Source organism: Mesoplodon densirostris, chromosome 8 (genome assembly GCF_025265405.1).
Source record: "Mesoplodon densirostris isolate mMesDen1 chromosome 8, mMesDen1 primary haplotype, whole genome shotgun sequence".
NCBI lineage: Eukaryota > Metazoa > Chordata > Mammalia > Artiodactyla > Ziphiidae > Mesoplodon > Mesoplodon densirostris.
This window is the reverse complement of record NC_082668.1, coordinates 56507626-56535067: the sequence shown is the minus strand read 5'-3', so window position 1 is coordinate 56535067 and position 27442 is coordinate 56507626. Positions and strand designations below refer to the sequence as shown.

At 38.9% G+C, this 27442-nt stretch overlaps 1 protein-coding gene across 2 annotated transcripts in view; it reads right to left on the bottom strand.

Annotated features, from left to right (window-relative positions):
- Positions 1 to 27442, bottom strand: part of RAB3GAP1 (RAB3 GTPase activating protein catalytic subunit 1) — a 126026-nt gene that overhangs the window by 50530 nt on the left and 48054 nt on the right. For both annotated transcript variants that reach the window (XM_060105909.1, XM_060105910.1), the window contains 3 exons: positions 7376 to 7495; positions 6311 to 6476; positions 1798 to 1897 (listed from right to left, as the gene is read on the bottom strand). In XM_060105909.1, the coding sequence (XP_059961892.1) occupies positions 1798 to 1897; positions 6311 to 6476; positions 7376 to 7495 (386 nt within the window). The remainder of the gene's footprint in view (positions 1 to 1797; positions 1898 to 6310; positions 6477 to 7375; positions 7496 to 27442) is intronic.

The following is a 27442-nucleotide window of genomic DNA, read 5'->3' as shown; positions in this document are numbered from 1 at the left end:
CCTGCAGTGGAAGCACGGAGTCTTAACCACTGGACTGCCAGGGAAGTCCTAAGCACATTTTTTAAACCAGTAAGCTAAAAATTATTAATAGACTATAACTGTACAAAACTTTTAGTCAAATTAGAAGTTGAAAAGCTACACTGTAGAATGAAAGGATGATGGGACTTGGAGTTTGACCAGGATTTAAATGTGAACTTTATCATCTGGTGACCATGTGGCCTTGGGCCAGTTACTTTTGTTCTCTAAGAAAGATAATAATACTTGTCTCATAGGTAAATGGGAATTACCTGAAACAGTATATAAAATGCCAGGCACAGTGTCTGGCCCATATTACATGTTCAGTCCCTTCCCTTTAAAAGAGAAAATATTAAAAATTTATATGGCTTTCAATCCACTGAGAAAGAAGGTTAATATTTTGATGTCCATTTTAAAAAACTAGCAATAGAACATTAACAAAGGCGTACTGTTGTCTGGAAACTAAAATTACCAAGACAAACATTTGAGTCTTCTAATATAAATCTCAGCTTAGCTTTTATTTCCATCTGCTGCAGTTTAGATGGAGTTATTTTACTGCACATTAGTTTCAAATTATTCAGTGGTATATAAAATAAAACAGTAGTAGTATATATAACCACCAAAAGCTAAATGTACTACATTAATTTTAGTATCATCCCAAGATAATCAATTTACTATTTTCAATCTCATAAACAAACCAACCATTTTGCAACAAAAATAAACAGTAAAGAATATTATTTTATTATAATTTATTTCTCTTTGAGGAAGGTAGAATGGAGAATGTTTTCAGGCTAGTAAAACCCTTGTAATTATTTTATAAGTTTATATTAAATTTATTAGATAGACTTAGATATAATTGCACTTTCTGTGAGAGAAACATCCAGGAACCTAAACCTCACTTAATTAAGCTAAATGTCCACCAGGCTGAGCTTTTCTAGAACTTAGATAATGTCTGTTCATATCTGTGTCCTGGCAGAGCCGGCCTATTATAGGCTAATAATTAATGACTGCTAATGAATCAGTATATCAATAGTTAAGTAGGTAAAATGATTTTAATCACATTTTTTTAAAAATGCAAGTTAAAGTAAAATATTCTACAGCTCTTCCCAGCATAAGTGTATATGTATATACACATCTTTTTCTCTTTTCTGCTTTCCTTATTTAGCCCTCTTCTTCAAACTCTATTCTGTATAAGGTTCTGTGCGTGTCTGTTCGCAGCCTATGAGGGTGACTTCTCTTACTATATTCTGAAAGCAGACATTTTACTCATTACATACTAATTTGCAGCACACGATGTTCCACGGCAAGGGAATGCTTTATAAATAATATTAGCTTTCAAAAACAGATTGTCAGGGCTTCCCTGGTGGCACAGTGGTTGAGAGTCCACCTGCTGATGCAGGGGACACGGGTTCATGCCCCGGCCCGGGAAGATCCCACATGCCGCGGAGCGGCTAGGCCCGTGAGCCATGGCCGCTGAGCCTGCGCATCCGGAGCCTGTGCTCCGCAGCGGGAGAGGCCACAACAGTGAGAGGCCCGTGTACCGCAAAAAACAAACAAACAAACAAAAAAGATTGTCAGGTATAGAATAATTCTGTCTCTAGAACCTACACAGCTTTTTTTAAGAGAAAAAAATGATAAAGGCAATGAAATCAGCAATATTACATTTAAAATGAGTTACAAATATTTCAAACACTTGAAACACACTTAAATAGTTTTAATTTCTGAATATATTTTCTCTCCATTTATATTCAGTAAGTTAAATATAGTTCTAAATTATCTCACCTGGAGGCTGCTGAGGCCAAAAATACTGCTGCCAATCCTGAAGTACATAGGTAAACCGTATAGCAATACTAACTGGAGGCAATGGAGTTAAAGTACATCCCTAGGAAATAAATGCAAAGACAATACCATGTAAATGTTAGTACCCTTGTAAATACCAGAAGCAAATTTCAAACTACTGGAATGGATAAATTACAACCTTCATGAAATGTGGATTTTCAGATTACAGTGTTAGATATGGCACGCACATTCTAGCCATGAAAAATGTATGATATTCCAGCCATTAAAAAGGAAAACAAAGTCACTAAATTATTAGAGCCAAAGGTGCAGAATTTAGAAAATCATTTTCATGGGAGAAATTCTCACAGCTTAAAAGCTCAAGAGATGAATTAATGCCAGAGACCAAATTACATTAAAATAAAGCTGTTTAAGCTACTACCAGGAAAAGAGATATTAAATTTTATTATGTAAAGTGCTCTTTCAAAATATCTTATACAATTTTAATTATACAAACATAATTTCTTACTATTCTCTTCAGCCATGTTGAATGTGGAAAAAAATGACTCATTTTTTTTGTTTTTTTTTTTTTTTTGCTGTACGCGGGCCTCTCACTGCTGTGGCCTCTCCCGTTGCGGAGCACAGGCTCCGGACACACAGGCCCCGCGGCCATGGCTCGCGGGCCCAGCCGCTCCGCGGCATGTGGGATCCTCCGGGATCGGGGCACGAACCCGTGTCCCCTGCATCGGCAGGCGGACTCCCAACCACTGCGCCACCAGGGAGGCCCATGACTCATTTTTTAAATAAGGTAAAACTATTATATAAAGTGTAACACTAGGTTTGAGAAGATGATGTCTTTTCTTTCTTTTAAATGAAAATAAACTCAAATTAAAGCCAGTCTTATTTAACCAGACTTTTAGACTGTGACAAACAGCCACTCATGTAGTTTATATTAATGAATCAGAAAATTCAGATCTTTACATTCATTAAAAATCTTAAAAATTAATAATATCATCCAAACATCCCACAATCTCAGTTTCCCTTAATAATGGTTAACCTATATTAATGTGGAATAGGACCTAAATATGCACAGGAATGACCTAGTAAGCTTGCGAAAATGTAGATTCAATAGTATTCTGCATATCTACCCAGTTTCCAGGTGTTGCTGATATTGCTGGTCAGGAGGAATAAAGAGACATTTAGCTCAGCAGCAGCATCGATAAATGTCATTAGTAACTTTAACTGAATACAAACTCAATCTCAAGTCACAAAATAAGGTAGCTGCCAAAAAAAAAAAAAAAAAGCTAATTCAGTCTTGGGCTGCTGTGTCCTAGACAAGCAAGGTAAGATTCTGGCTGGTCAGGAATAATTATTTTTTACTCAGGTCTAGATATCAAATGAGCGTTCACCTGTAATTGGGTGTAAATGATCTAAAAACCATAACAAGGTCAATCTGACACATAACCTCCACTCCAGTCACATAGCAATGTAGACAAATACAGAAAGAGATGACCGAAAAGAAATGTCTAGGACCAAACATGACATAAATATCTTTGTGGGCCTTAGAAAAGGTACAGAAAATCCAAAGTGTTAAATGGGGCTCAAGGCATATGCTTGCTGAGTTTCACAAGCAGACGAAGGCAGTGAGAGCCAGGATTACAGACTGCATTAAATGGAACCAAAAGTACTCCACCCAGAATGAGGGTACCGTAAGACTCTCTGCTTAAGGCAGACCCTGGGGCAGGGCACTCCTGCTTCGTGCAGTGGCTTTGTTGGAAGGTATGGGGCTAGGGAAAGTTGTGTGAGCGGGGGACAAACCCACTCTCATGACCCAAGCAAGCAATCCAATGAGTCCAAGACTCAATGTGCAATACCCCAATATCAACACGGAGCAAAAGGCTCCAAACACCATTTTAAGACCAGCGTCTGAAATATTCTGCAGGTAAGGAGCAACCACAAAATTACAAAACCACTAGAGGATGGGAGAGAAAGTTAAAAACTGTAAATAAAGCCTTCATTCAAAATGAGCCTGCAAACAAAATTTCCCCAGAACATGAAGAAATGTAGTTCTAAAAAAGACAAGTATCCAAAACAACAATCAGAATATAAAACTATGAAATATAAGGAACATCTGACAGAATGAAGAACATCTAAACTGAAAAAGGAAAGACTAGGGTATGAGAGAGTTTTCAAATACTTAGAGGATTATATGGCAAAAGAGGATTTAAACTTAAATTTTATGTGATTCCAAGGACAACCACCCTCTGCTGCCATCCTGCCAATGAAGCCTTTTCTAATAATTAGATCCCTGTGAAAATGAAATAAACTGCCAGTGGAGGGTGAGTGCCTTGGAATACTTCTAGTAGATTTAAAGAGTAATATTTATAAAGATAGCTTTATAAAGAAAGTATAAGAGAGCCACATATTGGGTAGCTTTAACTATGTAAAACCACTAAAGTACCCAAACCAGGTCTCAATTATCTTAAGTTCAACTCTATCAAATCAACTTTGAGAAATGCTTCATATTTAGACAAGTGAGGTTTGTGAAAGTTCTGACAGATGATGTGATAAACTGATTAGGAACACTTTTTTTTAAAAGTACAATTAGTAAATAGTCATAATGAAAGTCAGGCTCCACACAGGTCAAGGTGGTCCTCAGTAAAGAGAAGTTGAGTACCATAGAAGAGTGACATAAAAGATCCATGAAAATAAAGTTCACTAACGTTTTTTAAGAAGAGGAATAAAGCATTAATATTTGCATCTGACTAGAATTTGATCTAAAATAATTAAATATAATTGAAGACTTCTGGTGAGAACAAAGTAAAACTAATGGGGTAGAAATAACGCATACTTGCCTTTTTCAAAAATTTCTCAAAGCAACACGTGTAGAATTAAGCAGTACTTAAAGCATTTCAAAGTCAAGAGGTTTCGAAAAAAAGTTACATACAGACGTGGAACTTTCTAAAAGATATGCTTCTATGCTTTTTTTTAATAGAGATAATCACAAGAAACAGCTAACAATAGTTATTTTGAGGAAAGGGACTAAGGGTATAAAGAAGTTTTTACTTAAATTTCTTAACCCAGTATATGCAGACTTTTTTTTAAATGTCAAACATTTTTATCTGGGTGGTGATAATCTTACCACCCTGCTATTTATGGCCTCAAAATTGAAAACATATTTTTTATGAAATTAAATTCTAATCCTAAATATCTTTCTACAAACAATGTTATGTTAAAAAAGATATTTCAGCATTTTTTCTCACATTTTTTGCCTTTTCAAAATTTGCAAACCTTCAGAAAGGTTGCAAAGCTAGCGTAATGAATACCGGTATGACTTTCACCAAGCTCACCAATTAACATTTTGATACACGCACATACTATCATGTATTTACATAAATAATTTTTTTGGCTGAACCCCTGAAAGTAAGTTGTAGGCATCATGGCAATTCACCCCTAAATACTTCAGCATGTAATTCCTATAAACAAGGGTTATCACACTCAAGAAGTTTAATATTGATACTATTTTCTAACATACAGTCCATATAAAAATTGCCCCAACTGTCCCAACTGTGTCCTCTGTGGCTATTTTGTTTTGATCAAGGATCATGCATGTTATGTCACTTTAGTCTCCTTCAGGCTAAACAGCTCCCAGCCTTTGTTTTTCCTATCATGATACTGACATTTTTAAAGAGTCTGGACTTTTACTTTGTAAAATATGGCTCATTTTAGAAATATGTGATTGTTTCCTCATGTTTCGATTTATGTTAAACATTTTTAGCAGGAATGCAACACAGATGATATATCCTATTCAATGTACCATACCAGGACATATCTAATATCAGTTTGTTAATCAAGTTTGATCACTTTTAGTGAAATGGGTGTCAACTTAATCACTCAAGGGGACTGCTTCTCTAAGTGGAGAATCCCTTCCACCACTTACTTACCTGGTTTTGCTCTCTTTTCTAGAGGTATTCACAAATAGCTCCTCAATCTAGACCCTAATTCTTCCCCCAGAGTAGCACAGGCAAATCCTCCATATCTCTGTGATAGTGTTTTTAAAGAACACCAAAGATATACTGAGCACGTCCAATTCAGCCCTGCTGCTCTCAGTCATAGAATATAAGCCTAATCTTAAACATCAAATTAAATAGACCCTTGGGGAAAAAAAAGCAATTCAGAACCCAAAGACTTCACATCTCAGTTACTCATAGTCAGAGCCCTGAACAAGCAACTATGCTGAAGCCCATTCATGTGGTGAGGTTGGCAACATTACTATTAGAGGAAAAGGAGTATAAAGAGTTAATGTAGGAGATAAATGTTAACAAACTGAACAAACAAAATCAGAGCATTAGTACACTAAAAATCTAACTGGACACTTTGCTTAAACATACACAGTAATTTATGTAGTCAATTACATCTTTCTTCTAATTACATTTCAACATTAGAAATATTTCTATGTAATCAATAAAATTACCAAATTACTGTTTTTATAAGACTGAAAATATCAATGCCAACTCACAATCTTTGATTTGAAGATATCCAGCAGACCTGATAAATGAGTGTACTGATTTGGCACTTTTCGAAGATGAACCATTTCAAAATCAGTTCGGACACCAGGACCCTGACATTCTCCCACGTACGTTCTTCGCCATTTGTGATGAATTTGCACAAAGAGTGGCACCTGGCTATAGGGCATAATTAAAAAGGAATAGACTAAGTTCACTAAACACTGAATAACTCCTAAATCTCACGTTTTTCCACTATTACGTTATTTTAATCTCAACTATTTAAAAGCACTAAACAAGGAATACTCCAGACTTATATTTAAAACAAAGTCGTTCTTAGTTCCTTTTCTCCTTACACTAATAAACTGAAGAAATTATCATTCAGTGGCACTTTGTAGTCAGAAAACTATTTTAAAATGGCTGAAAGTCATAAAAAAGCAGAATAAAAATTTTCTTGAATAAAAGTGATCCTATCATATGAGGCTTTCCAAAACCATAATAAAACTTGATTCACAGGCATTAAGCAATATAAATTAAACCCACGCTAGTGGTGAATTATTTTGTACTTTATCATTTGAAGACATAGTTATCCTCCTTATTCAAAGATTTCCATAACCGCAAATTAGCCTACTCACTAAAATCTATTTGTAATCTCAAAATCAATACTCGTAGCACTTTCAAAGCATTTGAAGACGTGTGCAGAGAAACAAAAAATCTGAGTTACCTGAATGCATGTTCCTAGCTGAGGCTGAACAAGGGGATGCTCTGTCATCAAGTTTTAAAATTAGATTTTGCACCAAAATTTAAATAAACTAAACATTTGGAAGCAAAATACAAAAATAGTACAATTTATTCTCCATTTTAAATATTCATGTAATATTTCAGTAAGTTTCCCTTTAGAAATGCTTTCCCTAAAGGTTTTGTTGAGTTTGTCCTTATATACCTTATTCCAATATAATAATGTACAAGTACTAATCTTAATCATAATCAAAAACCTAACAGTAATAATTTTCCCTCATAAATTATAATTTAGAATAGTTCTTAAACTCATGTCAAGGTTTTTCGAAATGTCCACCTACCAGCCAGTGTTTCCCAAAGCAACAGACACAGAACTCAGAAGAAGATTGCACTTAGATTCACTGAGAACAGCATCATTATTTGCAGCAGGGGCGATCACCACAAACTCTCGGAGTCCATACCTTAAAAAAAAAAAAAAATGAATAACTGCCATTAAACAGGGGAAAATGTCAGAATACAAAAATTTATTATTTGAGAAACATGAAAAAATTTCCCTGAAGGAAAGTTAGGCTTGAACTACAGGTCTTTCTTTCTTTCTTAAATGGCAATTGAATCTATAACAACCTGGATTTCCTTCATTTGGTGAAAAATTTCCATCATTTATCTCCTATTTTCTCTCTATTCTTTACAAATTAGGAGTTTACTGAAATCATGAAGAAAAAACATTAAATAACAGGTTTGTCTTAAAAGTTAGCTTTCAGGGCCTCCCTGGTGGCGCAAGTGGTTGAGAGTCCGCCTGCCGATGCAGGGGATACGGGTTCGTGCCCCGGTCTGGGAGGATCCCATATGCCGCGGAGCGGCTGGGCCCGTGAGCCATGGCCGCTGGGCCTGCGCATCCGGAGCCTGTGCTCCGCAACGGGAGAGGCCACAACAGTGAGAGGCCCACATACCGCAAAAAGAAAAAAAAAAAAAAAAAAAAGTTAGCTTTCAAAAATAAAAGATGAAAGCCAGCACTGACATCTTGAGTTAATTAACTGATAACATTAAGTCCACTTATGTGGAAAGATAAAGTTTAATAGATTCCCTAAATGTCATGAAAAGAATTATCAGCCATGATGTACTTGTGCTGAGAACACGGTTTACTCTAGTATCCTAATTAAGGAATTCTTATATTCTTTTACTCAATAACATATTAGATAGGAATCACAAAATTATCAGAAAATGGCTTACTCTTGCTACGGTATCCTACAGTAATGAAAACTTCTCATTTAGTTGACAAGTCCTTTAAAAACCACAAATTTGTAGCCAAAATTTACAAAAATGTTAAGGTCAAACTGGTGATCTTGCCTCCTGAAAATTCCTACCCTATTCACCCCCCAATGTATTTTTATTTAATAATATTTTTAATAAATTTATAAAAGGCATTACTCATTTGCCTATTTTAACCCTATGTAAACAGTTATGAATGCTTATTTTTACGAACATTCTCAAGAAATCCCCCGAAACAGCAATAAAAGAAAAAAAAAAAGATTTAAAACATTTTAGGGCTTCCCTGGTGGCGCAGTGGTTGAGAGTTCGCCTGCCCATGCAGGAGACACAGGTTTGTGCCCCGGTCTGGGAAGATCCCATGTGCCGCAGAGCAGCTGGGCCTGTGAGCCATGGCCGCTGAGCCTGCGCATCTGGAGCCTGTGCTCCACAACGGGAGAGGCCACAGCAGTGAGAGGCCCGCGTACCACAAAAAAAAAAAAAATTTTTAAAGTCCAACCCATAATCTGTTTACTGTTTAGATGACAAAATTTATTTCATCTTCTCACCTCACCTCCACCCTCCTACCCCTGAAATCAAAATTAGTTATGTAGAAGCAGCATCAAATACTGGAAAGAACACAGAGCTGTGATTTTTAAGCTCTAAAGCTCTTTAAATACAGTTTTCTTCTTTCTTTACTTAATGTCCTTGGAAGAAAGGAAACAAAACAATATTTTGCCTTCGTATCCCCAAGCACTAGAGTGAAACCACTGCCAACAGTTTCTTGGTCATTCTTCCAGACCTATTCCATCCATCCATTTACTCATCCTATCCTCAAAAAAGATTGCATTATATATACTTTCTGTACCTTCTTTTCAAAGGTTCATCTCCCCTACTGATCAGTACTTTGTTTCCATTACCTGGAATGTTTCCCCTACACTCAACTGCCATCACAGAATAGCAATGGATTCTTTTTTTGAAGATTTATCTCAAATACCACCACGTTACCCCTGTTAAATATGCTCTCTTCTTTGATTTAGAATGTATTTTTTCTATTATTATTATTAAGAGATCAATATATACAAGTGGTTGACAGGTACATGAAAAGATGTTCAACATCACTAATCATCAGGGAAGTGTAAATCACAGCCACAATGACAAATCGCCTTATACCTTTTAGAGTGGCTATCATCAAAAAGAAAAGAAAAACAAGGGTTCCCCTGGTGGCACAGTGGTTAAGAATCCACCTGCCAATGCAAGGGACATGGGTTCGAGCCCTGGTCCGGGAAGATCCCACATGCCGCGGAGCAACTAAGCCCGTGCGCCACAACTACTGAGCCTGCGCTCTAGGGCCCACGAGCCACGATTACTGAGCCCATGTGCCACAACTACTGAAGCCCGCGTGCCTAGAGCCCATGCTCTGCAACAAGAGAAACCACTGCAGTGAGAAGCCCGCGCACCACAACGAAGAGTAGCCCTCACTCACCACAACTAGAGAAAGCCCACAAGAGGCAACGAAGACCCAATGCAGCCAAAAATAAATAAATAAAATTTTAAAAAAAGAAAAACAAGTACTGGCAAGGATATAAAAAAAGGGAACCCTGGTGGGAATATAAAATGGTGCAGCCAGCAGGAAAAACAGTATGGAGGTACCTCCAAAAAATTTTTAAACAGAGCTACCATATGATCCAGCAATTCTATTTCTGGGTGTTTATCCAAAGAAAACAAAAACTAATTCAAAAAGATATATGCACCCCTATGTTCAATGCAGCATTATTTACAATAGCCAAGATATGGAAACAACTTAAGTATCCATTGATGGATGGAATATACGATGGAATATTATTCTGTCATAGAAAAGGATGAAATCTTACCATTTGCAACAACATAGATGGACTTGAGGACATTATGCTAATTGAAACAAGTCAGACAGAGAAAAACAAAATAACATATGATCTCACTTACATATGAAATCAAAGAAAAAAACAGAAAACAAACAAAAAAAACAAAAAAAAACACCTAGGTCATAGATACAGATAACAGATTGTTGGCTACCAGAGGTGGTGCGTGGGAGGTGTTTGAAATGGGTGAAAGGATCAAAAGGTACAAATTTCCAGTTATAAAGTAAGTCATGGCAATGTAATGTACAGCATGGTGACTATAGTTAATAATACTGTACTGCATATTTGCAAGTTGCTAAGAGAATAAATTCTAAAAGTTCTCATCACAAGAAAAAAAAATTGTAACTGTGTATGCTAACAGATAATAACAGGACTTACTATGGTGATGTTTCACAATATATACAAATACCAAATCATTATGTTGTACACCTGAAACTAATATAACATTATACATCAATTATACCTTACAAAAAAAAAGGTTGTTTTTATGCACACTGGCTTTGTCAAGAAACCTGATTACACTTGCTAAGCCTCCTAGTGGCAGTAACGAGGAATTAATTTTTTTTAAAAGATCAATATAAATCACTGATTTACCTTCCCTACTAGAACTACTTGAGCCTGAGACCATGCCTTCATCAAGTAAACATTAGGTGGGAGCTTTAAAAAATGAGCAAAATCAACAATAACAAAACATTAAAAAATGGACAAAGGATTTCAAAAGACATTACTCTGAAGAAGATATACAAATTGCAAATAAGCACATGAAAAGATGTAGCCAACATTACTAATTATTAGGGAAATGTAAATCAAAACCACAAGATACTACTTCACATCTATTAGAATGGCTATTATTAAAAAAGCAAAACAACACAGAAAACAAGTATTGACATGGATATGGAAAAATTAGAATGCTTGAGTATGACTGGTGGAAATGCTAAATAGTACAGCTGCTATGGAAAAGAACACAGTGGTTCTTCAAAAATTTAAAACACAGGATGACCAGCAATTCCACATCTGGGCCAATACCCAAAAGAATTAAAAGCATGGACTCAAAACAGATATTTGAACACCCATGTTCACAGCAGCATTATCCACAATAGTCAAAAGGTGGAAACAAACCAACTGTCAATTAACAGATGAATGGATAAACAAAATGTGGGACATACATACAATGAAATATTATTCAGCCTTAAAAAGGAAAGACATTCTACATACTACATACTACAACATAGATGAAATCTGAAGACATTATGTTAAGTGAAATAAGCCAGTCACAAAAGGATAAATATTTTATGATTCTACTTATATGAGGTTCATAGAGTAGTCAAACTCATAGAGGCAGAAAGTAGAATGGTACTTAGCAGGGGCTAGGGTAGGAAGGAATAGGGAGTTATTGTTTAATGAATACAGAGTTTCAATATGGGAAAATGAAAAAGTTCCGAAGATGGACAGTGGTGATGGCTGCAAAAAATTTGAAGTACTTAACGCCACTGAACGGTACACTTTAAAATGGTTAAAATGGGGCTTCCCTGGTGGCGCAGTGGTTGAGAGTCCGCCTGCCGATGCAGGGGACACGGGTTCGTGCCCCGGTCTGGGAAGATCCCACATGCCGCGGAGCGGCTGGGCCCGTGCGCCATGGCCGCTGAGCCTGCGCATCCGGAGCCTGTGCTCTGCAACGGGAGAGGCCACAGCAGTGAGAAGCCCGCGTACCACAAAAAAAAAAAAAAAAAATGGTTAAAGTGGCAAATTTTGTTGTGTGTCACAATAAAAAATTAAGCATAATAAATAAGCGAAACTAATATATATTGCCAATAATAAGAAATATAAATGGCTAATAATTCTGTTAAAAGATTTTCAACCTCAACAGTGACTAGGTAAATGAAACAGGATATCACAACCTAGGGGCTTCCCTGGTGGTGCAGTGGTTGAGAGTCTGCCTGCCAATGCAGGGGACACAGGTTCGAGCCCTGGTCTGGGAGGATCCCACATGCCGCGGAGCAACTGGGCCCATGAGCCACAACACTGAGCCTGCGCGTCTGGAGCCTGTGATCCGCAACAAGAGAGGCCGCAACAGTGAGAGGCCCACGCATCGCGATGAAGAGTAGCCCCCGCTCGCTGCAACTAGAGAAAGCCCTCGCACAGAAACAAAGACCCAACACAGTCAAAAATAAATAAATAAATAAAAATTTAAAAAAAGAATCTACTCACTTAAAAAAAAAAAGATATCACAACCTATTAAATCTGCAAAAAATATAAAACACTGATAAGATCCAGTGTTGGCAAGAGTTTGGGATATGCCACACAGGTGGTGGTACAAACTCTTAAAACATTTCCATAGGACAAAAAGGCAAAATATATCAATATTTAAAATTCACAAAATTTGGGCTTCCCTGGTGGCGCAGTGGTTGAGAGTCCACCTGCCAATGCAGGGGACACAGGTTCGTGCCCTGGTCCGGGAAGATCCCACATGCCGCAGAGCGACTGGGCCCGTGAGCCATGGCCACTGAGCCTGCGCGTCCAGAGGCTGTGCTCCGCAACGGGAGAGGCCACAACAGTGAGAGCCCCGCGAACCGCAAAAAAAAAAAAAAAAAAAAAAAATCACAAAATTTGAACTAATTATATCTCTCTATATCTATGCTACAAAACCTTTCATACAAATGCACAAAGATATATGTAAAATGAACTTCATTATAATAGTTTAATTGTGAAAAACTAGAAACAACTTTAAGCTCCTTCAACAGAGAAATGGGTAAATAATTACAGTATCTCCCTATACTAGGAAAAATTTAAGTCATTAAAAAAATAAGGTAAATCTGAACTTAATGATATAAAGGCTATATGAAATGCTGAGAAAAAAGAAATATAAATCACAACAATATGTACAGTAAAATCCATATAAAAAATTCTCCAATGCACAAAAATACATATACATATATCTCACATATTCATAAAAAGTATATGATGGACATAACACACATTTCCCATGGTTTTGTGCTTGGTTATCCAAAATTAAGAAAGCAAGAGATGTTTTAGCCCACATTTTTATATATGTGGAAAAGGGAAGGATGTGGAGGAGAGAGTGGGAAAAGTGAAGGGGGAATGTGATGTAAGATAACGAGTTTCATCAATAAATCTTTATATTTCCTACAACTTCTAGTTTAGCGATTTAAATTTATTCGGACCTCAAATGCATCAACATAAAAAATAAAAATCCCACTACGGCAATACTTAATAATAGAGTTGTTCTATCTAACAAATTACATATGTATACTAAATACTAAGTTTAAATATAAATGAGCCTTAGCATCACGTCCTCCAACTGAGAAAGATAGGACAATCTACCACTCGCTTTTGTCTCTTTTAAGATGCCTTTTTCTTTCTTGCTTGCTACAATTTTAAAATCCTTACATGTATTACTTTAGAAAGAAATATATTCAGAGCCTCAGCAAACAGTATAAAGAATATATGCATAAAATAATGGATCAACAAAAATGGTGGTGATAAACAATGAAAAAACCATTTCTTAGACATATTTAAATCCCTAGCATCTACAAAAGTAACTGAGAGGGGCTTCCCTGGTGGCGCAGTGGTTGAGAGTCCGCCTGCCGATGCAGGGGACACAGGTTCGTGCCCCAGTCCGCGAACCGTAAAAAAAAAAAAAAAAAAAAAAAAAAAGTAACTGAGAAAATGGAAGTGTTCAATAAACAACTGCTTTTTTTCAATGTTTTCCCCCAATGATCCTTCAATACTGCATTCTGTATCTTTAACTTATAATCTACTATAACCAAGCAGGACCCTCTGGGCCCTTCCTGGAACAGGACTCCCACCCATGTCCTCTGCCTACCTTCTGTCTGTAGAAAAACTTTAGTCAAACAATAAATTTAATCAGAGAAGTAAGAAAATGCAGAAAGGAAAACAGTCAAGCAAGACAAAATAGTAACAGTTTAGCCATAAACAAAGTCAAGGACCTTTAATTTCTCAAGCGAGGAGGAATTAAATATTCTGAGCCACGTCCTTTGAGCTGTTTTGAAGATACTGAAGCCCCTACCAGGTGGGAGAAGTTAACTGTCTATGGCCCACAAGCATGTAGGGCCCAGACCAGTTGGAAGCAGAAGGTTGATGATGCTGACTTCCAATTACCTCACTACCAACCAATCAGAAGAATGTCCACAAGCTGATCACACACCCCACAAACCACCCCCTCCTTCACCCTGTCTTTATAAACCTTTCCTTGAAAGCCTTTGGATCTTTTAAGCACTGGTTGCCCTGGAATCCTTGCTTGGCTCACTGCAATAAATGCTGCACTTTCCTTCACCACAACCCAGTGCCAGTAGACTGGCTTGCCTGCACACAGGCAAATGGACCCAAGTCTGGTTCAGTAACAATGCTAGGTTAATTTTGGTAAGATATAGCAATTTTATACAATATAGCTCCATTTCTTCCCCTCTTCCTTTGTGCAATATTGTCATATATATTATGGATACATGTTACAAACCCAATAATACAGTGCTATAATTACTGCTTAAGCAAACTTATGTTTAAAAAAAATAGGAGAATATATCTTTTGTATTTATTAGGGAATTTCCAATGCTCTTCATTTCTTCCTGTGGATCCGAGTTACTGTTTTCTTTAATACTGCCAGTAAGGCGGGTGAGCCTACAATGAATTCTCTCAGGCTTTGTTTATATGACAATGTTGTTATTTCACCTGTATTTTCTATTTTTTTTAAAATAAATTTATTTATTTTTGGCTGTGTTGGGTCCTCGTTGCACGCTGCATGCGGGCTCTAATTGTGGCGAGCGGAGGCTACTCTTCACTGAGGTGCGTGGGCTTCTCATTGCGATGGCTTCTCTTGTTGCGGAGCACAGGCTCCAGGAACGCGGGCTTCAGTAGTTCCGGCACACAGGCTCAGTAGTTGTGGCTCACGGGCTCTAGAGCACAGGCTCAGCAGTTGTGGCGCACGGGCTTAGCTACTCCGGGTGTGTGGGATCCTCCCGGACCAGGGATCACACCCGTGTCCCCTGCATTGGCAGGTGGATTCTCAACCACTGCACCACCAGGGAAGCCCCCTCACCTTTATTTTTGAAAGTTAGTTTTGGTGGCTATAGAATTCCTGGTTGATAGTTTTTTTCTGTTTCAGCACTCTGAATATGTCACTGTACTGCCCTCTGACTCCCATTGCTTTTAATGAGAAGTCAGCGAGCAGTATTGTCCTCTTGTACATGATGAGTCATTTTTCCCTTGCTGTTTTTGATTCTCTCCATCAAACCTGGGAAGTTTTCAGCCGTTATTTCTGAAATAATATTTTCTGCCCTTTTCTTTCTCTTCATCTGGGATTCCCATTACAGTATGCTTTGGAACAATGATACTGACCCATGCATCTCTAAAGTTCTGTTCATCTTTCTCTAATTTTTTTATTCTTTGGATTGGATAGTTTCTATTAATCTTTCAAATCCACCAACTCTTTATTCTGCTATCTCAGGTCTGCTTTTGAGCATATCTGGTCAAAGTTTATTTCAGCTATCCTTTTCAACTCTAGGAATTTCCATTTGGTTCTCTATTATAATTTCTATTTATTGAGGCTTGCTATTTGACTCACTGTTAGTCTATTTTTAATTCTTTCGATACAGTTCCTTTAATTCTTTGAACACACTTGTAACTGCTTTGAAGTTATTGCTGAATCCAACCTCTGGACCCAATAAAGAGTCCATTTCTACCGACTGTTTTTTCTCTACTTACATGTGTCACACTTCCCTGTGTGACCTTGCAAATCTATTAATTTGTGGTTGAAAATTACATTTAGATAACATATTGTAGTAAAATCAGGTCTTGTTTAACTTTCTGCTCATTGTTTCTTTTCTGTTTGTATTTAGTAAATTGCAGACTACAACTGTGCAATCTGTATTCCCCAAAGTACTCTGTTACTTATGTCTCTATTCAGTAACTTTATTCTTATTTTTTAGCCTGGCTCCCTAGGGGCTACCCCTTGTCTGTATAGCTTAGTGGTAAATCAGTAATTTGGGCACAGATTGTGCTCAAATAGCTGAGCCCATGAAGCTTTCCTTCTGCTGACTGATCTGTGTGTCCGGGTTGGGGAATGCATACAAAGTTGCATCAAGTTAGGGCTCTCTTGGGTCTCCCATGCACACATGTAGTTTCCTTATCATACAGGGATGTGTACAGAGTGTATCCAGCTCTACTATGGCTTTCATACAGGATCTCCCTGTTACATTTCTGAATAATCCACCACTGGCTTTGGACTAGGTGTGGAACCGTGACCTAGCAAAGGTACAGGGTTTCCCCATCCATTCTCAATTAAGTCTGCTACTTTTAGTAGGCAAAGCCATAGGCTTTTGCCCTTCACCCAGAATCAAATCTGCCCATCTGGCAACAGAGCTTCTGGTTTTCACGGCCAACCTAGACTGGAAAGCTACAGTTCTCATCAACACAGACTGGGGAGAAGAGGGGGAGATGACAGAAACAGCAACGGGCAAAAGGGCCAGAGGTTCCCTCTACTCTTACCTAAGCTCTAGCAGTTATTCAAGAATAAATGCTCCTAAATTTATTTGCCTCTAGTGCCTTGAAATGGTTGATTTTTTTCCAGTTTCATACTTTTTTTTTTCACACTTTTTTTTCCAAACAGGAATTGACAATTCTTCATGTCACAGTTACCAGAAGTCCTCTAAACGTTTGCTTTTGAAAGAATAAGAACATTTTACAGGTCCTTAGGGCTAAATACCATTCTTTCAAAACTATCAGGTTCTTTTACACGTATCTCTTTCTAGGACTAGAAAAAAATACATTAAAATCACAAATATGAATCTTTTTTAAAAAAGCTATCATAATTATTCAACTACACAGCTGACAAGATTTCTTATGGACTGTTGCTTACGCTGTTGCTGTTTCTTTGTGGTGGCCAATGAAGTGTGATTGAAGATGAAAGTCCAAAGACCAGGCTAGACAAAGGCAAAATCAGAGACGAAATCTGTCCTCAGTTAAACCCAGCTGTACTTTCAGTATATTTTTCTAATCCCAGTGAAGTCTCCTCAGGCATATAACATTTATGCTCTCACTTTTTGTATTATTTTCATATTGCTGCTATAACAAATTACCACCAACTGGGCAGCTTAGAACAACACAAATTTATTATCTTTCAGTTCTGTAAGTTAGAAGTCTGATGCAAGTCTCACCAGGCTAAATCAAGGTGTCAGCAAGACTATATTCCTTCTGGAGACTCTAAGGGAGAATCCATTCCTTGCCTTTCCCAGTTTCTAGGGGCTACCCTCATTCCTTGGCTCATGACCTTCTTCCATCTTCAAATCCAGGAACAGCAGGCCAAGTTATTCTCACATCACAACACTCTGACACTGACTATCTTCTGCCTCTTTTTTCTACTTTTAAGAACACTTGTGATTATACTCAGCCCACCCAGATAACCCAGGAAAAATCTCTGTATCTTAAAATCAGCTGATTAGCAACCCTAATTCCATCTGCTCTCTTGATTCCTTCTTGCCACATAACCTATACTCACATGTTCTAGGATGTGGACATCTTTAGGAGGTACAGAGGTTCATTATCCTGGCCACCACACCCTCTGCTCAAAAAATATCTCATAAATTTACCTTTGGACATAAATGTCTGCTAAGGCTAATGTCTGTGCCATTTCTAGGGCTAAGTTTCTTTTAATAAATAACAAATGAAGAAGGGAATAAATCTCTAACAATGATTTCAGGATCAGCCATTAGAAGGTATTTAAAGGATAGGTTATATAAGGAGGCAGAGAGAATCAGCCAACAGATCACATCATTAAGATCAGTTACCTTGCCTAGACTATAAAACTTGATCATGAAACTAAACAAGCCTTTGTGTCCCTGTTTTTTGAAGTAAGAGGCTTTTGCTTTAGTCTCCCAGACCTCCCCTGAATCTCAAAAGGCTGGCTCAAGAGTTAATTACTAGGAAATGTAAGCATGTAGAAACAAAGCAAAGATTTTGGGCCAGGAAACTGGTAACAATTTAGACTATAAATCAGCCACATAGCAGAGTCACTGAACTCCCAGTTCCCTGAAAGATATAAAGGTCTGACACACATTCCTAACTTGTTTTTACAGAAACCAGACCCCCCACCAGGTGAAAACTGCCAACCCCAGGCACGAAGACCCCAAACTGGTTGGAGCCAGAAGACTGATGATGTGCAAAACTTCACGTTGATGCCAACCAGTCCAAGAACTGAGCACAAGCTGATCATGGACCATGCAGTGCCTTTCAAAACCCTTCCCTGAAAGCCATCGCAGAGTTGGGTCTTTTTTTTTTTTTTTTTTTTTTTTTTTTTTTTTTGTGGTATGCGGGCCTCTCACTGTTGTGGCCTCTCCCGTTGCAGAGCACAGGCTCCGGATGCGCAGGCTCAGCGGCCATGGCTCACGTGCCCAGCCGCTCCGCGGCATATGGGATCCTCCCAGACCGGGGCACGAACCCGTATCCCCTGCATCGGCAGGCGGACTCTCAACCACTGCGCCACCAGGGAGGCCCAGAGTTGGGTCTTTTGAGCATGAGCTGCCCATTCTCCTTGCTTGGTACATTGCAATAAATGCTGCACTTTACTTCACCACAACGCGGTTTTAGTAGATTGGCTGTGCTGGGCAGACCCAAGTCCAGGTTCAGCAGCAATCATGCCCACATATCTTTTTGAGACCAGTTTTATAAAATACCCTTTAAAAAGTTAAACAGGCTTAAAGCTAATCTGGCAGGTGCTTGATATAAAAACTGAAACTAGGAGATATCAAAATAGGTGTAGATTGATAAACTTAAACCATCAAAATTCAGCATCTGACATAAATGTTCTATTTTCTAAAGATTAATAGAATCTTTAATAGATTAATAGAATTTTGATTAATCATATGTTAAGTTTTTCTCATTCTGACAGGGTCAATCTTTACTAACTGTATTATGTATGGTATAAATATTTTGCATAATACCTCATATTTTCAGTGTCTGCTTTATTAACTTTAGTTCAATTAAAAAAATGAAATATTTATAAGTGAAAACTTCTGTGTATCTTATTCTTCAGTTGCTAAGAACCATGGTGATTAATTTGTATCCTTGAAAATTTTAAGAATTTTTATTTTTAACAATTATAATTTTAAAATTCTGTAAAAAAAACATAAGTATGAGAACATTATGAAATCTTCTTAAGATTCTCAGTTCACATTAGGCTCCAAATACACAGACACCACCACATCTTTTGCCTCCACACTCAGCTGCCATACTCCAGGCTTATCAAACTACTCGTAGGTTTCAAGTTCATTTAGGCATCGTCACGTCTACTGATGCTCTTCTTCTGCCTTGAATATCTTTTCATCTAACTTCACCTGGCTTATTCTCACTTGCCTTGCAGGATTCAGGTGAGGCATCACCTCTTCTGGAAACATTTTCCTGACTTGATCTGTCTAGAAAGGCAGTATCTCCTGTGAGTTAGCATCAAGCCCTGTGCTGCCCTCCATGAGAGCACTTACCAACAGTATTGCCATTTGTTCCCTTGTCTCTATCCCTCTTCTAATCCCAAAGCTCACTGAGGCAGGGACCACATTTTATCTTTCATATCCCAGTACCTGGCTCATAGTAAATGTTTAAAAAGGATGTTTGCTGAATAAAAGAAAACACACATACTTTTAATATGTCTAATTTCAAATAGTTCTTGAAAGTTTGGTTGTTGGTCTTCTAACCTTTAAGAAAAATCAAATTTAAAAAATGGAAGTGATTGGGGCTTCCCTGGTGGCGCAGTGGTTGAGAGTCCGCCTGCCGATGCAGGGGACGTGGGTTCGTGTCCCAGTCCGGGAGGATCCCACATGCCGCGGAGCGGCTGGGCCCGTGAGCCATGGCCGCTGAGCCTGTGCGTCCGGAGCCTGTGCTCCGCAGCGGGAGAGGCCACAACAGTGAGAGGCCTGTGTACCGCAAAAAAAAAAAAAAAAAAAAAAAAAAAAATGGAAGTGATACAGCAGATTGACATGACACAGGTCCCCCCTTCCCCTCAAACACACCAAAATACCTGATAAGACATGATGTTTTTGAAATACACAGCTGAACTTGAAAGAATAAAAAGGAGATTCCTGAGTCACAGAAACAAAGAGGGAACTGAATGGCAGAAGTAAGCATGCAAAGGTGACTCTGAAGAAAACCAGGGGATTATCAACTCTGGATATAGGCCCTCACTACTAGGGACTAGGGATGGGGATTTTACAGGATAAGCCTTTCAGATGCTAAAAGCCTATTAGTATGGCTCACAAAGCTGTCTGCAAAATTGAAGGTGCTTTGATAGACTAGACAGACTGAGAGTGATGGAAGCAAAGTCTGTTTATGTCTGAGAATACCACGTATTTAGCTTAGCTAAATTCACACAGATAATGTGAATTATATCACTCTGAGACTGATAAGGTATAACCAGCCCAGGGGAAGTGGTCTTTGGCATGTATCCAGGCTAGGTTATATCCAAAATGCCCGAGCCTCATAATAAATATAAATAAGGCTAGGTCTGGAAACTATGCTTCCAAAAATATAATATGACTCAGATATTAGCATCCCTTGCTTATGAGGGACTGACAGTAAGAAGCTGCATATTTTTTCTGATGATGTTACCAATCTCTCTACAAAGTACCGTAAACACATCAGTTTCCTTCTGTATCCTTTACATTTAATCAAGCATTGTCTGTGCATGTACTTTCCATCAATCCAAATCAGTACACAGGTTGTAATGTTTTGAATGGCCCCTCAGGGATATGGGTATACATGAGGCAAGGAACTGGAACTACGACTTCTGCTTAAAGCCTGGATCTTAGAAGACTGCCACCTCAATAAAACAACTCCAGGCCCAGATGGTTTCAATGGCAGATTCTACCAAATATTAAAGAAGATAACATCAATTTTACAGTCTCTTCCAGAAAACAGAAGTGAACAAAATACTTCCCAATTTATGTTATAAGGCCAGCATTTCTCTGACATCAAAACCAAAATATAGGAAAACTACAGACCAATATTTCTCATTAACACAGACACTAAAGTCCTCAACCAAATATCCACATATCAAATTCAGCAATACATATAAGCACAAATACAAATTACACCACGAAGAAGCAGAAGTAGAGTTCATCTTGCGATACAAAGCTAAATAGCTATCTACCAAAATCAACCAATGTAATCACCATATTAAAAATCTACAGAAGAAACAAATGGGGACTTCCCTGGTGGCACAGTGGTTAAGAATCTGCCTGCCAATGCAGCGGACACGGGTTCAAGCCCTGGTCCGGGAAGACCCCACATGCTGCAGAGTAACTAAGCCCATGCACCACAACTACTGAGCCTGCGCTCTAGAGCCCACGAGCCACAACTACTAAAGCACGTGCGCCTAGAGCCCATGCTCTGCAACAAGAGAAGCCACCACAATGAGAAGCCCATGCATCGCAACGCAGAGTAGCCCCCACTCACCACAACTAGAGAAAGCCCGCGTGCAGCAACAAAGACCAAACACAGCCAAAAAATAAGAAAGAAGAAACAAATCATCATTATCAATTCAAGGAGAAAATGCATTTGACAAAATTCAACATCCTTTCATATAAAAGCTCTCAGCGAACTAGGAATAGAACATTCTCAAACTAATAAAGAGCATCTATGAAAAAACTACACCTAACATCATATTTAATAGTAAAAGACTAAATGCTTTCCCTCTGAGATTAGGAGCAAGACAAAGACGTCCACTCTCATCATTCCTATTCAGTATTTTACTGGAGCCTTAGCCAGTTTAAAAGGCAAGGAAGGGCTTCCCTGGTGGCACAGTGGTTGAGAGTCTGCCTGCCGATGCAGGGGGCACGGGCTCATGCCCCAGTCCGGGAGGATCCCACATGCTGTGCAGCGGCTGCGCCCATGAGCCATGGCCGCTGAGCCTGAGCATCTGGAGCCTGTGCTCTGCAACGGGAGAGGGCACAACAGTGAGAGGCCCGCGTACCGCAAAAAAAAAAAAAAAAAAAAAAAAAAAAAAAAGGCAAGGAAAAAAACAGGCCCAGAGATTGGAAAGGAAGAAATAAAACTACCCCTATTCACAGACAACATGACTGTTTACAAAGAAAATACAAAAGACATCACAAAACTCCTCTGAGAACTAATAACTGAATTTAGTAAGGTCATGGGATACAAGGTCAATGCACAAAAATTAGTCATATTCCTACATACTAGTAACAAAGAGCTGTATATGAAAAATGTTTAAATAATACCATTACAATAGCTCCTTTTAAAAAATCACTAATTGGATATAAGTCTAACAAAACATATACAGGATCTGTCTGCTGAAATCAAAGAAGACCTAAATAATTGGAGAGACCATGATCATAAAATGGAAGACTTAGCATAGTAAACATACCAATTCTCCACCAAACTGATCTACAGACTCAAAGCAATTCCAATCAAAATTCTAACAGGACTTTCTGTAGACATAGATAAACCAATTCTAAAATTTAAATAGAAAAGCAAAGGAGCTAGAATAACCAAAACAACTTTGAAAATTAAAAAAAAAATGGAAGGAATCACACTACCCAATTTAAAGACTTATTACAAAACTACAGCAACGAGGACACAAACCCACACAAATATGGCCAAACGATCTTTGACAAAGGTGCAAAAGTAAGTCAATGATGAAAGGAAACTCTTCAACAAATGAGGTTGGCACAACTAAACATCCACATGCAAAAAAAAGAATCTAATACAAAAATTAACTTGAAATGGATAATAGCTCTAAATATAAAATGTAAAACTTTCAGAATAAAACAGAATTGACCATGTGATCAAAGTTAATATCACCAGTGACTAAGTCATGATGATAACATGACCTTCTGATATGATAAAAAGGCATTTCACCTCTATGGTATTCTCTCCAAAAGTCATAACCCAAGTGTAACCATAAAAAAATTTTTCTTACTTTAAAAAGTTTTTAAAAGGATACAAAACCAGGGCTTCCCTGGTGGCGCAGTGGTTGAGAGTCCGCCTGCCGATGCAGGGGACACGGGTTCATGCCCCGGTCAAGGAAGATCCCAAATGCCGCAGAGCAGCTGGGCCCGTGAGCCATGGCCGCTGAGCCTGCGCGTCCAGAGCCTGTGCTCCGCAACAGGAGAGGCCACAACAGTGAGAGGCCCGCGTACCGCAAAGAAAAAAAAAAAAAGAATGGGTAAAAAGATACAAAACCAAATGGAAGGAGATTCTACAAAATACCTGACTAGTACCCTCAAAAGCTCAAAGTGATGAAAAATGAGGAAAGACAGAAATTTTCACAGAAAAGAGACTAAAGAAACTAAGGAGATATAACTACATGCAATGCAGTATCCCAGATTAGATCTTGGAACAGAAAATGGATGTTAGTGGAAAAACCAGTTAAATAAAGTTTAACTAATAATAATGTACCACTGTTGGTTTCTCAGTTTTGACACACATACCATGGTAACATAAACTGTTAACAGTAGGGAAAACTGGGTGAAGGGTATCCCAGGACAGTCTGTAGTATCTTTATAACTTTTCATAAATCTAAAATAAGCCAAAAATTTTTTTAAGTTTGTATATTTTTATCAAATAGAAGAAAGGCTTTGTGACCTCATGCAAGTGTTCTCAGACATGGCACTAAAGCATGATCCATAAAGTAAAAATCTAATAAACTGAACTTCATCAAATTTAAAAATTTTATTCTGGAAAAGACACTAGTAAGAGAATGAAAAGGTAAACTACTGTCCAGAGAAAATATTTGTATTCAGAATATATAAAGAACTCTCAAAACACAGCAGTAAGAAAACAACCCAATTAAAAAGTGGACAAAAGACCTGAACAGACACTTCACCATAGACTATATACGATGGCAAATAAACACATGAAAGATATTCAAAATTCAAAATAAAACTAGGATGAGATATCACAACATACCTATTAGAATGGCTAGAACTAAAAAAACTGACACCAAGTACTACTGCGGATATAGAGCAACTGAAACTCTCATACATTGTTGGTGGGAATGCAAAATGGTACAGTCACTCTGGAACTCAGTTTGGCTGTTTCTTATAAAGTTAAATATACACTCACCATATGACTTAATCCCACGCTAGATATCTACCTAAGTAAACTGAAAATATATTTTCATATAAAAGATCTATACAAAAATATTTACAGCAGCTCTATTCATAAATGTCCAATCTTAGAAACAATCCTACTACCCCTCAACAGGTGAATGATTAAACTGTGGTATATCCTTAAAACAGAATACTACTCAGCAATAAAAAGGAAAAAACTATCGATAAAAAATTACTTCAAAGGATCTCAAAAGCATTATGCTGAGTGAAAGAAGCCAGTCTCACATGGTTACTCTTTGAGTCCATCTCTATGACACTCCTGAAAGGACAAAACTATAGTGACTGAAAACATATCAGTGACTGCCAGCATTATAACAGAGAAGACGAGTTTGGGGGAGGTTACAGAACTGTTCTACATTCTGACTGTGGTAGCAATGTAAAAACAACCTATACATGGAGGTGATGTGAGAAGATGGTGGAAGAGTAAGACGCGGAGATTACCTTCCTCCCCACAGATACATCAGAACTACATCTACACGTGGAACAACTCCTACTGAATGCTGGCACAAGACCTCAGACCTCCCAAAAGGCAAGAAACTCCCCACGTACCTGGGTAGGGCAAAAGAAAAAACAGAGACAAAAGAATAGGGATGGGACCTGCACCAGTGGGAGGGACCTGTGAAAGAGGAAAGGTTTCCACAGACTAGGAAGCCCCTTCACGGGCGGAGACTGTGGGTGGCGGAGGGGGGAGCTCCGGAGCAACGGAGGAGAGCGCAGCAACAGGGGTGCAGAGGGCAAAGCGGAGAGATTCCCGCACAGAGGATCGGTGACGACCAGCACTCACCAACCCGAGAGGCTTGTCTGCCCGCCCAGAGCTGAGGCTCGGGCTTCAGTTGGATCCCAGGGAGAGGACTGGGGTTGGCGGCGTGAACACAGCCTGAAGGGGGCTAGTGCGCCACGGCTAGTTGGGAGGGAGTCCAGGAAAAAGTCTGGACCTGCTGAAGACGAAAGAGACTTTTTCTTCCCTCTTTGTTTCCTGGTGCGCAAGGAGAGGAGATTAAAAGTGCTGCTTAAAGGAGTCCCACAGACGGGTGCGAGCCGCGGCTATCAGCATGGACCCCAGAGACAGGCATGAGATGCTAACGCTGCTGCTGCGGCCACCAAGAAGCCTGTGTGCAAGCACAGGTCACTGTCCACACCTCCCCTCCCGGGAGCCTGTGCAGCCCGCCACTGCCAGGGTCCCGTGATCCAGGGACAACTTCCCCGGGAGAACGCACGGCGTGCCTCAGGCTGGTGCAACGTCATGCTGGCCACTGCCGCCGCAAGCTCACCCCACATGGGTACCCCTCCCTCCCCCCTGGCCTGAGTGAGCCAGAGTCCGCGAATTAGCTGCTCCTTTAACTCCTTTTATTCTGAGCCGTGTGGATGAAAGGCTCTTGGTGCTGCAGCCAGGAGTCAGTGCTGTGCCTCTGAGGTGGGAGAGCCAACTTCAGGACACTGGTCCACAAGAGACCTCCCAGCTCCACGTAATATCAAATGGCGAACATCTCCCAGAGATCTCCATCTCAACACCAAGACCCAGCTTCACTCAATGACCAGCAAGCTACAGAGCTGGACACCCTATGCCAAATAACTAAAGAAAGGAACACAGCACCATCCATTAGCAGAGAGGCTGCCTAAAATCATAATAAGGCCACAAACACCCCAAAACACACCACCAAACGTGGACCTGCCCACCAGAAAGACAAGATCCAGCCTCATCCACCAGAACAAAGGCACTAGTCCCCTCCACCAGGAAGCCTACACAACCCACTGAACCAACCTTACCCACTGGGGACAGACACCAAAAACAACGGGAACTACGAACCTGCAGCCTGCGAAAAGGAGACCCCAAACACAGTAAGATAAGCAAAATGAGAAGACAGAAAAACACACAGCAGATGAAGGAGCAAGGTAAAAACCCACCAGACCTAACAAATGAAGAGGAAATAGGCAGTCTACCTGAAAAAGAATTCAGAATAATAATAGTAAAGATGATCCAAAATCTTGGAAATAGAGAACATACAAGAAACATTTAACAAGGACCTAGAAGAACTAAAGAGAAAACAAGCAATGATGAACAACACAATAAATGAAATTAAAAACACTCTAGAAGGGATCAATAGCAGAATAACCGACACAGAAGAACGGATAAGTGACCCGGAAGATAAAATAGTGGAAATAACTACTGCAGAGCAGAATAAAGAAAAAAGAATGAAAAGAACTGAGGACAGTCTCAGAGACCTTGGGACAATATTAAATGCACCAACGTTCGAATTATAGGGGTTCCAGAAGAAGAAGAGAAAAAGTAAGGGACAGAGAAAATATTTGAAGAGATTATAGTTGAAAAACTTCCCTAATATGGGAAAGGAAATCGTTAATCAAGTCCAGGAAGCACAGAGTCCATTACAGCATAAATCCAAGGAGAAACATGCCAAGAAACATATTAAACAAACTATCAAAAATTAAATACAAAGAAAACATATTAAAAGCAGCAAGGGAAAAACAACAAATAACACACAAGGGAATCCCCATAAAGTTAACAGCTAGCTGATCTTTCAGGAGAAACCCTGCAAGCCAGAAGGGAGTGGCAGGACATATTTAAAGTGATGAAGGAGAAAAACCTACAACCAAGATTACTCTACCCAGCAAGGATCTCATTCAGATTTGATGGAGAAATTGAAACCTCTACAGACAAGCAAAAGCTGAGAGAGTTCAGCACCACCAAACCAGCTTTACAACAAATGCTAAAGGAACTTCTCTAGGCAAGAAACACAAGAGAAGGAAAAGACCTACAATAACAAACCCAAAACAATTAAGAAAATGGGAATAGGAACATACATATGGATAATTACCTTAAATGTAAATGAATTAAATGCTCCCACCAAAAGACACAGACTGGCTGAATGGATACAAAAACAAGACCCATATATATGCTGTCTACAAGAGACCCACTTCAGACCTAGGGACACATACAGACTGAAGGTGAGGGGATAGAAAAAGATATTCCATGCAAATGGAAATCAAAAGAAAGCTAGAGTGGCAATTCTCATATCAGACAAAACAGACTGTAAAATAAGGCTATTACAAGAGACAAAGAAGGACACTACATAGTGATCAAGGGGTCAATCCA